Genomic DNA, 12,538 nt, shown 5'->3' with positions numbered 1-12,538 from the left:
CCACGTTACAATACAAATCTTAAGCCTACTGGTTTCAATAAATTAAATAAATAAAAATAAATAAATAAAGTAAATATAAACATTAACTGGTTTTTACAAGGCTAACTTGATGCCTTGAGAAAATAATTAAAAAAAAAATACAAAAATAATGATTTCCACCGTAATTGGAGTAATAGGATCAAGTTAGCAAAAAAAAATTGTCATCTAAAATCTATCTATGTTGCCGTGTATTGGTTTTACTTTCTGCATCTTTAACTAGTGTCCTACTTTCCTCTCCAGTAATGGTATCAACTACACTATCCATGATATCATCCAACACTTCCTTGGATTCTTCTTTATGCTGCTCATTTGTAGTCTTCACAACTGGTTTTTTCGATTTCTCAGTCGACTCATCGTCATCTAAAGCATCCCCAACAGCATCTGCAATGGGATCATCCTCATCATCTTCATCTTCTTCACTACTTTCATCTGAGTCGTCGTCATCATCGTCGTCATCGTCTTCGTCTTTAGTATTAGAACTTGTTGTGGTTTGTAAGATGGTAGTGGTTTCAAGTTTGATAGTAGACTGCGAAGAACTTTCCGTGACGTCATTTTCCGAAGAGACTGTCGCATATCCACCCATTTCGCTGTCTTTCACGGCTTCTACAATGCTAGAATTTGAGGGCATTACTTCATTAATCGCCGCAGCCACAGGCATTGCCTCAGTTGACGGCATTTCTGTACTACTTGAACTGTTTTTAATCAACTTGTTTTTCAGTGTAGTGGTAGCTTTCACAGGCTTAGGCGTCACTTTCCTTAGTGGTTTCTTTTGTTGCTTGACGACGGGTTTCCTTGTTACCCTCCTCAATGGCGTTTTGGTGGTGGTGGTGACTTTTTTCTTGTCACTGCTGGGCTCAGAGTCGTCATCTTGGAAATACCCTCCAATAAAATCATCGTCCAACACGCTAAAAGACTCATAATCTGAATCTGTATCGTCATAGTCGAAGTCGTCATCGTCATCGTCATCATCGTCGTCGTCGTCGTCGTCATCGTCATTATCATCGTCATCTTCTTCTAAAACGGGTAGTGGTTGGGGTGGTTCCACCCTAAGGCCTTTTGGGCCAAAACGGAAGCACGAGACTCGCAGAGCGGCTTCAACTTCGTTTAATGCTCTCAGTTCAAGTCCCAAACAGGCATTGAACTCATTATCCTTACGTCCGATATTATAGACGCGGCCACAGAATTTTGAGACGCCTCCAGGTAAAGGCATACACACAGGTTGCGGTTTCCTTCCTGAAAAATTTTTTTTATGAACGTGTTTTCAAATTCAGCTAAAAAAAAGGTTTGTTATGCTCGTTAAATTAAGATACTGACCTGATATAGTGGTGTTGGTGAGAACTCTATCACCGAAACGCATAGAAATGGCGAGTTTGTCCCCTTTCAAGTACTGAAGCGATGCACAACCAGGACCTTTAAGGGGTACTACAGGTATATTGAAGTCTCTGCAACAGTTGCATGTTTGTGCACTGCAACTACAAAACCTATTTACTGAATTGGTTGCAGAATCTTGTCTTTTGTAGCCGACTTTATTATGCTTCTTTACCGAAGTTTTACGAGATCTTCTACGGTGACTGGATGATTCTAAAATTTTAAATTATATAGTTCCTTTTGAAACATGAACTAATTTTTAAGTTTTAAAAGTTAAATTCGGAATTCACTCACCTATAACTGCGGCAGAAGCTGCAAAAGCAATTAAAACGAATATCAACAAGAGCTCGAAAATAAACGATAATTTCATCTTCCTTAAAATGCACCTAAAAAAATTAAAAAAAATTACTTTTGCCGCTAATTGACCATCAAGGAGAAATAGTTATGTGATTATTAATATATTATTATTACCGCTGCATTTACAGTTCGCTATTTTCGTGATAAACTATATTCAATGAAAATTAGAACAAATTACAGTAACGCAAAGTATTGTTATTACAGCAAAGGAAAACTTTGAAAACGTGTTTACCCTCATATTGCTTTGGAAAAGCCTTGCCATAAAAATTATCCTTTCCAAAATTAGCGGGTATAAAGTGTATTGTAGCCAAATAAAAATAACTGCCTGAAATAACCCAGAAAATAAAGGAATTTGTGTATAAAAAAATCTATTAAAAGTTTTAAGTTTTAATGACTAGGTACCTTCACCATCCTATTTCTAATAAAAGAACATAAATTTTAGGCGTTTTTTTTAAAATAAAAGCAATGAATACGTTTCGTTTCCGGGTGCTTGTAAAGCCCCGAACTGTATTTTTTTAAACAATTCTTATTAAATTTCTACATTTTAAAGAAATAAATAAAGATTCATTTTTAAATAAAAAATATAATGGCATGGGAATACTAATTGGCTTAATTTAAATAGCAAACTATAAACATATAAACTCATTATATAAAAACTAAATACAAAAATACGAGTTAATTCAGCTTACCTGTACCGATATTCAATAATTAATTAATATATTCCGAGTAGTCTTAATTTCACACTATGCACTTACTTGAGGACTGTTTGTTTAAGTCTGTTGACTGGTTCTTCAGAATCTTCGAGCTATTCTTCGGCGGAAAGGGGGGCTAGAATGTCGGTCACATAGGTAGGTCATTCGTGTTCATCCGGTGTACTCTTTTACATCCGTAGAAAGCACTTTTTGTCGAATCAGTGACGTATGTTTAGGAGGTGAGGTAAATCGATTTATATTATTTCTGATATTTCGCCTTGGTAAAATTTTAAATGTTTAGAAAGGAAAACAATTATTTTATTATACTGCCACATAATTCGAAACAAGTAGGCTTTGACCTCTTTTAGTTTTCGTTGATATTGGCGACATTCGCCGCCGCTGGTGAACGAATTTATTCCGGCGAATTAATTAAATAAATAGAGTGAACATTTTTATACACAGAAAATATACAAAAATAAAAAAGCTAGTTCCTGTTTGACGTACATTTTGAAAAAACGTATTTAAAAGTGCTTTGGATAAAGTAATAGTTTTAACTTTGATGACTGGCCTAGATTATATCTTAGACTTATACCGAAAATTAATACAGAGAAAATATAAAATATACCTCAGCATGAAACGGTTGGAGAAAGTTTTTCAAATTATATTTAGTTTCAAGATATGCCTAGGTCACTGTGAAAATAAAGAGTTACCTATTTCCTTACAGTTTTTATTATTACCTTGCCTACATATTTTTTAATGCATCCTATACAGTTTCAAGAGAAGTGATTGTAAAATATTATTTTCCATCTTTCAAAAGGTGTATGGAGAATATATGTGTAGGTATATTCACATTTACAATGATATTTTCAGTTGAGTATCACGGATTGTATTTTTTAAGCCGCGAGGTAAAAACCGAAAAAAGAGGTTCAGCGGTAATTCTGTGCCCTTACGGTTTTAAAATTTGTTTTTTCGTAGATTCGCTTGGACAACAAATACCCCAGAACCGGGAATCGCAAAATCATCGCATTTATTTAACAAATAATGGCTTTTTGTCATCTAAATTTGATGGAGTTGCGCACCGCCGTCCAAATCCGACGCTGTCCCTTAAATTATCAGTAGGTACAGCGCGTTAGTGTCGTATAGGTGCCCGCTATGACAATTTTGTAAATTCGGCTGTTGGTCTTTGGTAAGTACACATTCATTGCAAACGTTATATGTTTTTTATTCCCTACCCGAATCCGCACCTAGCAGATTCGGATTTTTTAATAAAACCCTCACCGCCTCCTTCCTTGCAGAAGTTGAGGTTAATCAGACCTTTGCCAAATTGAACCACAATAAAAAAAAATTAAACATCTCCTAATATAATTAAATGATGATTATTGGTCGTTCTCTCAATTGACGGTTCATTGAAAGGACATATAACCAGAAGAAATAATCGATAGAGGCTAAATAATGCTTCTATTTTTGTTAATACAGATATTCCACAGCTTTACCTTCAGCATGTAGTTGGCGCAATTTTTGAAGCAGGGGCACGTCAGATTTAAATTCAAATTAAATGTATGGCCCTTGCAAAGCACGTGCTGTTACTATAAACAACCTGCCAGGGTAAAAAATTCCGACAACCTCGATTCTCGCTTCATTACATATTCCACTGTCCGAACATATCAAATATAGAGACAGGTATTAGAAATGTATTTAAACAACAATAAACAAAATGGTTTTGGCACGATAGAAAGTGCCTTGCAAATATTTTGCGTTATTGCTAAAAGGCTGGGACAATGATAGTTAGAGGTGCTCATGTCTTATGTCTAGGTATGCTCGAAATGTCCAGTTCCTAATGGTTTAAGAAATATTGCATATGATAATGCGAGTAAGACGGAATAGGGACATATAGACGGTTTGGTGAAGGTTTGGGGTTATCTATCGATATTCGACGGTGAGATTTGTTAAAATATTTTTTTTGGTTTAGGCGTGTCTGTCAGATATGCCTTAAAATGAAAGTTGCGCGACTGGGCATTTTCTGACCAGTGGTCTTAGAAGAGTGTGGGAGCATTATTGATCGTTGGCCACGCTGTATACACGGACACGCATCTAAAGCAACGCATACATACACATACACACTCACCCCACTTTCTCATTTGTGCTGTCCGTTATGTTTTCCATTCATCATTATGTTTTCTGATAGCTATGTTGCCTTATCTCGTGATCAATATTTCCCCTTCTTCCTAAAATCTGTAATTTAGTTTGTCGGGTTTTTATTTTAAATTTGTGCGTGCCTGCGGGCTTGCCCCACCGCATTTCCAAATGTAAATACAGGTGGTTTTATTACAAATTATATCTATCGCTTTTATTAAATATTACTCAAAATAAAATCAATACCTAATGTGCGCGCTTTTCTATTATCTTATTTACTGCTTTCACGTTGAAATTTATTTAAATATTAAATTATTTATACTGATTAGAGATAAAATTAATAACAAATCAATACAATGCCGCAGATAAAAGATAAATGATTATTTTTGTCATCTGAAAATTTGCCCATTTAAACCACTGAAAATGTTTTCACACACAAAGGAAATACCTATATCCGCTTTAAAGAACGCCGTTTTTTCGCGATTTACTAATATACATTAAATTTATAATTCCAAACCGGTGCAAATATATTTTCAATGTTTAACTGAGCTTTATATTCCACCGAACTAAAACATACCATATGCTGAATTCAAGAATATTATTAAGAAATATACCTATCTTGTCTTTTGTTTTATTTTTAAAAACTTTAGAAACATGAGCAACCGTGAACAAGTTCAACTTAGAAATTGGTTAAGTATATGGAAAAAGTCGATAATTTTCTCTAGTAACAAGTTCAGAACAGCCTGAAACAATTTTCATGAAACCTTTTGTTATTTTTACAAATTACTGTTTCGGTGCTCTGCATTTAAACTTATTGTTTTATTTTTAAGGGTTTCGGAGTAAGCTTCGGATATCCAGTTTTTTCTGGTATTTATTCCATAAAATGTCTGAAGGACATTTTTTTCAAATAAACATTTTGTAATGAGACAACTAATATTCTTGCGAGGCAGACATAAATGAGATATCTAATTGAGTAGACGACAATTTCAGTTCATTAGACTTATTTTCTATTTATGAGAAAATTATTTCATATTTCTTACTGAAAAAAAATTGAATGATGTATATGACAAATGTTAAAAATAAATTCTAATTAAGTAACGTATTCATAACAAGGCCGGAGGCCGGTCTATAGAGAACTTTAATTTTAGCTCGGGATTAAATTTGTCAAAATATATAAAAATGTTTACCATTCGCAAATTGGTTTTAGCTTTTTTTTTTAAACTACTTCGATTCATGTCAGGAAAAAAGAAAATTTAATCCAGGAAAAAAATAGTCTAGGATTGAACAGATTTCGTTTGGAATGGATATTTGTTTCTATGCTGAAAATTCTTCAAAGTAAAGCTGTCGCTACCGAGATTTCGCGTAATATTGATTGAAGGTGACCACACAGGACAAAGCAGTCACATGTAAGGTGGTTTAGATCTGTTTACGAAAAATATAGATATAATTCCTGGGGGAGTAGGGGTAGTTCTGAGGTGGGGGTTGATAGGTTGCTATCGCCGTGTATTAGATTCCCTAGCTCACCACTGTGTTGGAGCTCAAACCTCGAGCACGTGTCTTATTTGTATTTATTATGTGGTGGTAGTTTATTGCTGGCAGTGCTTACACCTAGGATTTTACACGAAAAAGGTATTTTTTTATGAGCCTCTTATTTTTTCTGAACATTATTCTATAACCATTTTTATTTAAGAGACAACTTTATTAAAAACAAATACAAAAACAAAAAAATTTCAAAAAGATAAAAATATATTTTTTTTTTGTTTTTTTTATATATTTGTTTTTGTTTCTTTTCTTTCGTATAATTATCTGTTACAAATATAAGAAACATTTTTTTTAGAGGAAAACAGTCACATATAATATATTTAAATGCTATATAGGTATGTAAAATATACACGAGTTAAATTAGCGGTTTTTTAATTTTTTAAAAAAAATTTTTCTCATTCCCAACAACTAAATAATACTCATTTTGGAACACTAATATTTTTTCTTGACCTTAAAAACAACAATTCCTGGTATAATTTAATTTTTTTCAATAATTTCAAAATTATTATTTTTTAATTGTTAATTACGGTAATTGTTTAATTAGTAATTTAATTCTTATACAGCGTAAAACTGTCTATTATTAATTATTCCATTTCTACGAACGATTTAGTTTTTCTTTGAAATTTATTATTTAATTGAAAAAAGCAGTAGGCCATTCCAAGGAGAGTGGATAAAGCGGTGATATTAAGTTTCGCGTTAAAAAAACATCGCTAATACAAATTTCGTAAAATCAGTCCCCAAAAATGATCTATCTCTAAGATTTATCTCGATATCCTTAATGGCTTTTACACCCAAGTAATACCTTGTATATGTTCTTATCTCAAATATTGTGTTCTCAGACAAAGCAAAAGAAATAATAAAGTAAAACAACCGTAAATATAACTGAGATTCCAGAAACTGTTTATTGCAATATACTTTAATCAAATCATTACACAGTTTTCATCAAGGACCAAGTCTGTCTTTTCTTTTTTATAAATTTAATATACCGCAAACATTCGCAACAAATAAATGGTTAAATCACGTTTTGTGGAAGATTGGCGTTTACGGAGCTAAACTTGCTATTGATTTTTCTAAAATGCAATAAAAATTGTATTAATGCGGGTGTTAATAAAGGTTTCTATTACTGGTCGCCCTCGCCCGGCATTCTGCATTTCTCTTAGAAACTCCCAAAATGCAGAGGGAGATTTCGAAATGAGGGAAACATAGCATGATTCATACTTCTTTACGATATTTACTCTCTATGCGCACAAATATTTAATGATTCCATCATCAAGACAATACTACTCGACCAGAGAACAGAACTTAATCGAAAATAATAGTAATAAAAATTAATTTTCAAAACAATAATAATATTTAGTGAATAGAATAAAGCAATTTTTACTGCATGAACTTGCAAGTAAGTATTTAAAAAATACTTACAACTCGTGAAATTTAATGTAACTAATAAGAGATACTTGTTATAAAATTAACAATGAATAGGAGTGGGTAGCGTTGCAAATTGTACTAACTTAAGCGTTGCCATTGTGTGGCAAGGTGTCAAACAATTAAGGAATGCGATAGAAATAAGCACCTGTAAACAACCATGATTTCCTTCACAAAAAGACCTTTATACAACATATTTATTTTCCCCATCTGTATTATCCAGCGGGGTGATGTGTATCAATTGAAAGGCATCAAACAAAATATTTTATTTAAAAGGCATGACATACGTATGTCAAAAGTAACAATTGGTTCCTTACTACTCTATTTTTTCGTTATAATTTGCTTATATAAAAAATACGACGTAAAAGATATACAGGAACGTCAGATACAAAATGAGTTAGTTAAAGATTTAAAAGAGACTAATATTATGTGTTTTTTGCATTGCAAATGGCTTTCGGCGACTAAAAATAAATTAAAATTTTACTCTGCCTGAAAACTGAAGCACCTATAAAATCATGCACCACCAGGTGTTTCAATATTATCTACCCTATCAGTGTTATCAGCGATAAGAAAATATTTCGTAGTCTAATATATCATCCAACCGAATAATTTTTGAGTTTTATATCATGAGCTGGCGTAATTAATAATCAAAATAATTTAAATTTAAATCTGTAGCAGATGTATTCGAGTAATTATGTTCTCTGTTTGCGTAGGGGCCTATACGATTATTGCATGTGGCCTACAAGAGAGCACGATGACCTCCGTCACAATACCCTCAAGCTCTGGTACCATACACGGAGGATACTCCTCATCCTCATCGGTGACGGAAGAAATATCAAACAGCAAAGCCGATTTTGACGCCGCACGCAAGGTGAAACGTTCGCTGAGCATCACGTCCAGCGAGTCCTGCAAGAAGCGTCGCAAGCAGTCAACTCCAATCCGAATATCCACCACCGAAGCTGAGTCAGCAACAAACTCAATAGAAGGTAAGCCTGCCGTGCCTTCTCCCGAGCCCAATCTGCGTTGCCCGATTTGTCAGCTTTGTTTCGACCATTCTGAGCAGCTCCAAAACCACATACTATGCGAGCACCCCCCGCTGGAGTGCAAGAAGGAACCGGAAGAGCACTCCACCACGCCTTCCTCCGTACCGTTTCTGGAGCATTCCGAAACATCTTTGGGAATGACCATGACCAGGCCCGACATGCAGTGGATGAACGATATCCCCAGCAAAGATTGGCTCAGTTCAACCATACCCAGCCTGTCCTTCAATCCAGCCAATCCCATGTTCATGGCCCTGCCGCAATTTGCCCAATCCGCGGAAAACCTACCCATGAAGCCCATTAGAATATTCAACCCAGACGCGTACTGCGACCTTTGCAACAAAGAGTTCTGCAACAAGTATTTCCTTAAGACACACAAAGCTAACAAACACGGTATCTACACGGATACCCCCACATCGGAACAGCTGCAAATGCAAAACCCAGTGGCAGTAACATCCCTTGCTGGTAACTCCAAACTCCCTAACTCCGTGCCAACTGTAGAATCAACTGCGATGAAAAGCGAACCCAAAACCCCAGTGAACGTAATCAACCCTTTTAGTAATATATTTTCTAACCCCTTTACCAAACAAATTGGAGCTATATCCGAAGGCGAGACGCACGACAACGTGGCGAATACGAACGGACTGTCATCTTCTAGCGAAAGTGATACGAAATTTCCCGATGATCAGCCTGCCGAAGAATACCTTAGCCCTAGTAATACACAAACCGAATCTACCTCAATAAAAAACGATCCAGACGGGATGTTTCATGATACATCGAACAAACTCTCGCCGGATCAGCAAAGCCGCGAGCTGGACTTATCATTCCGATTGAGGCGATTCGGAGTGATGAATCCCAAAGCCTTTTGCGAAATTTGTTGCAAGGAGTATTGCAACAAGTACTTCCTCAGGACCCACAAACTGAAACGACACGGAATCTACATTCCCGACGAAAAAGAGAAAGATATTAAAAGCGAAAGCTCGGTGGTTTTCCCTTTGTCTAACAATGTCCAGACCAGCCCCCTTAACCTCATCATGACGGAACAATCGAGTTCTGACCGCAAAACTACCTCACCCAGTAATATTAGTTGTGATACTTGTGGTATAAAATTCCAAAATGCCAGTTTGGCTCAGTTGCATAACGTAAGTGTCCACGGACGGATTTATTCCAAAGACCAAGAACAATCAGAAGCCTCGGGGGACGTGAAGAAGATACCGGACATGTTTAGAGCGCCAGAAAAATGCTTAAACGCTGAGGCTATTAGCGAAGACTTACAGAAACTACAAACCATGATCCTACAACTGAACGATTTAGATGTTAGTAAAGTCTCCACAAACTGCAGCATTTGTAACAAGGAGTTCGAAAACAGATTTTATTTACACGCACACATGATGACGGAACACGGCATGCTTCTAGAAGAAAGTGACGTGGAGAAGTCTGGGGAGCCCGAGAGCAACACAAACAACAACACGATGTGCGATATTTGCGGCAAGGACGTACAAAACGCCGATGAAATGGCGAAACACGTACTGGAATTTCATTCTAACAGCGCGGCTGGGGTTGAAATAACCAAGGACGATTACAACGGCTACAACGCGGGAGATAAGACAACAAACAGATTATCACTTTCCAGTGGACATATCCCAGAAAGACGTATCTCCATGAACGTCACCCCGACCAGTAGCTACTGCGAGATCTGTAATAAAGAATTGTGTAACAAATACTTCATGAAGACTCACATGCAAAGGATGCATGGCATTGAGATTGAGAACGGTGCACAAATCGGGGGGGTTGTTTGCGACATATGCAACAAAGAACTCTGTAGTAAATATTTTCTAAGGGTCCACAAACATAATACGCACGGCATCGTAGAGTACGGATCCAACCTCCTTCCCCCTCGCAAATCCGACGGCGAACCGCCCCCACCCCAACCCAGCACCGCTCCAACCGAGACCGACCCCGCATTGAAACCGACAGATTTAGCAGATTTGAGTCACAGATACTTTACGCATTTTACCGAAGTATGTTCGATTTGTAGCAGGAGATTTAGAAGCACCAAGTGGCTGAAGGCGCACTTGGTGACCGACCATGGTCAGGCAGGCGCAGAAAAATGGGCGGAACTGGAACACCAGCTACAACAGAACTTGGGTCACCCTAAGTCTTCTACCGCGATTAAGATAGAAGGAACCAGTCCAAGCTTAAAGGTTCCTAACGGTGGACAAGACGCTACACAACAAAAAGTAGGAATGGGGATACAGAACGTTATATCTAGTCTGCTGGGAATTGACGACACAAATTCGAAGATTTATCAATGTTCCTACTGCCCTTTCACCACTCCCCTGTTGCCGCTGCTGTTCGTCCACGAGCGATCGCATTCCTTAAACACTGAAGGGTTGCCCGTCAAATGCCCCGTCTGCCCACAGAGCTTCGTGGAAAGAGAGTTGCTACAGCGCCACCTATTTTCGCAACACCCGTTTCTATCATTACCTTCTATTTCCAAAGAGGAGGGGTGCGATGATGTAGATAATGATGAGCAGGAGCAAGTGAGAATGAAGGGCAAGAAACAATCACCATCACCGATGAAAATCAAACAAGTGGAATTGTCTTCGGAGATCGGACAATCACTGAAGGACGTGGCGAAGAGGATGCAATGGCCAGCGACGTACGCCATCCCGCAGGGGGGAAGCCAACCGGAGGACCAAGAGGAGTCGTCGTTCCCCTCGAAGGCTGGGCCCGGGTACGTAATGCAGGCCTTTCTGCTGGAAGAATCCACTTCCGAGCGCCGGGTAATGCCCTCAGTTGTTTTCTTACCGATGCTACAGAAACAACCCGCCCCTATCACTGTTACTTTCACACTGACCCCGGCCTAACAAATCCCACAAGTAGTTTGCATATGTGTTATATTTTTTTAAGAAACAATCGATGGCGATTCCACGACACCTGTGATTTTTTTAATTTAATTATAATTATTGTATAATCCTAAGTATATAGATATATAAGCGATTCCTACATTTGCAAGATACCTCATATATTATGAGAAGGAACATATGAGCACATATTTTTATGCAAATACGGAAAGACTGAGTGAAATTTTTATATAGTCTGTTGATTTTCACTTTAATATATCGAGATACTGATGTTTTGTACGATAAAGCTTTAGGTGATGTTTAAAGAAGTTCCTATTTTATATCTCGATATAATAATATAGTTCACAAGTATGTACGTATTCAGTTGTTAGATGTAGCTTGCTCAACAGTCAGTTAACATGTTCCGCGTACCCAGTCCATGCAACTCAGGGTTAGCTGAAACAGTACAATCAGCCTCACGCGCCTCCGGACCACCCGACCGGATCGCTTTCCTTTCTCGAGTTCCTGACTAGTAGTAATAGGAATAGGATAAGGATATATCATAAAAAAGGTCTTGTCCTTCCTTACACACTTGCCACAAAGTCACTTTCGGTTCCATTGCGACACGAAAGGACGGCAACTGGCAACCAGCCTGAACCAAAATCCAGTTACCGGCTGTCGCCTCTCTTTTTCATTATTATTTCGACGTATTATTAAACATGGCGGCGGCGGCGGCGGCGACGCACTCGGCTCATGTTCTTTCTATAACCGTTCGCCACACTCCTCAGAAGCGTTGCCTTTCTCAGGCACCGTACGGAGTGTCCAACTTTATTTCTTACAACCGTCGTTTTCATAACTAAACCACCGTAATACGATCATTTTCATTCTGTGACTCGGGCTATGAAACAAATTAATTCGGAGGCCATATTTTATTGTCAAGTAAAAAATAAATCTGCTTAAACTGACACTGGGTTTATATTTCAAAAAAATCTAGGAGGTGAGTTCCTCAAAGAAAAATAATTGGGGTAGTTCATTTAACGTTTTTCTTATTAACGTTGCGTTTCCGAGATACAGGGTGTTAAAGTTGTCACTTTATCAT

At 37.2% G+C, this 12,538-nt stretch overlaps 2 protein-coding genes across 2 annotated transcripts; one reads left to right on the top strand and one right to left on the bottom strand.

The window, feature by feature from the left end:
- Positions 1-118: 118 nt before the first annotated feature.
- On the bottom strand, positions 119-1,777 carry LOC108907414 (coiled-coil domain-containing protein 1). The gene is made up of 3 exons (XM_018711081.1): positions 1,702-1,777; positions 1,354-1,620; positions 119-1,272 (listed from the first exon to the last, which is right to left on the bottom strand). The coding sequence occupies exons 1-3, from the start codon at positions 1,775-1,777 to the stop codon at positions 212-214; spliced, it is 1,404 nt and encodes a 467-aa protein (XP_018566597.1). The 3' UTR covers positions 119-211.
- A 6,530-nt stretch (positions 1,778-8,307) lies between these two features.
- On the top strand, positions 8,308-11,463 carry LOC108907425. The gene has a single exon (XM_018711092.1). It carries the CDS (start codon positions 8,308-8,310, stop codon positions 11,461-11,463), a length of 3,156 nt encoding a protein of 1,051 aa, XP_018566608.1.
- The last annotated feature ends 1,075 nt before the right edge of the window (positions 11,464-12,538 follow it).

The sequence above is a fragment of the Anoplophora glabripennis genome, unplaced genomic scaffold, assembly GCF_000390285.2.
Source record: "Anoplophora glabripennis isolate ALB-LARVAE unplaced genomic scaffold, Agla_2.0 scaffold5, whole genome shotgun sequence".
NCBI lineage: Eukaryota > Metazoa > Arthropoda > Insecta > Coleoptera > Cerambycidae > Anoplophora > Anoplophora glabripennis.
This window is presented reverse-complemented; position numbering and strand designations above follow the sequence as displayed.

Excerpts from the sequence above, each read along its gene's own strand:
- LOC108907414 (XM_018711081.1), bottom strand. The coding sequence starts at position 1,777 with ATGAAATTATCGTTTATTTTCGAGCTCTTGTTGATATTCGTTTTAATT. Across the intron at positions 1,621-1,701 it reads AGCTTCTGCCGCAGTTATAG|AATCATCCAGTCACCGTAGA; the intron begins GTGAGTGAATTC and ends TTAAAATTTTAG. Across the intron at positions 1,273-1,353 it reads CACCAACACCACTATATCAG|GAAGGAAACCGCAACCTGTG; the intron begins GTCAGTATCTTA and ends AAAATTTTTCAG.
- LOC108907425 (XM_018711092.1), top strand. The coding sequence starts at position 8,308 with ATGACCTCCGTCACAATACCCTCAAGCTCTGGTACCATACACGGAGGA.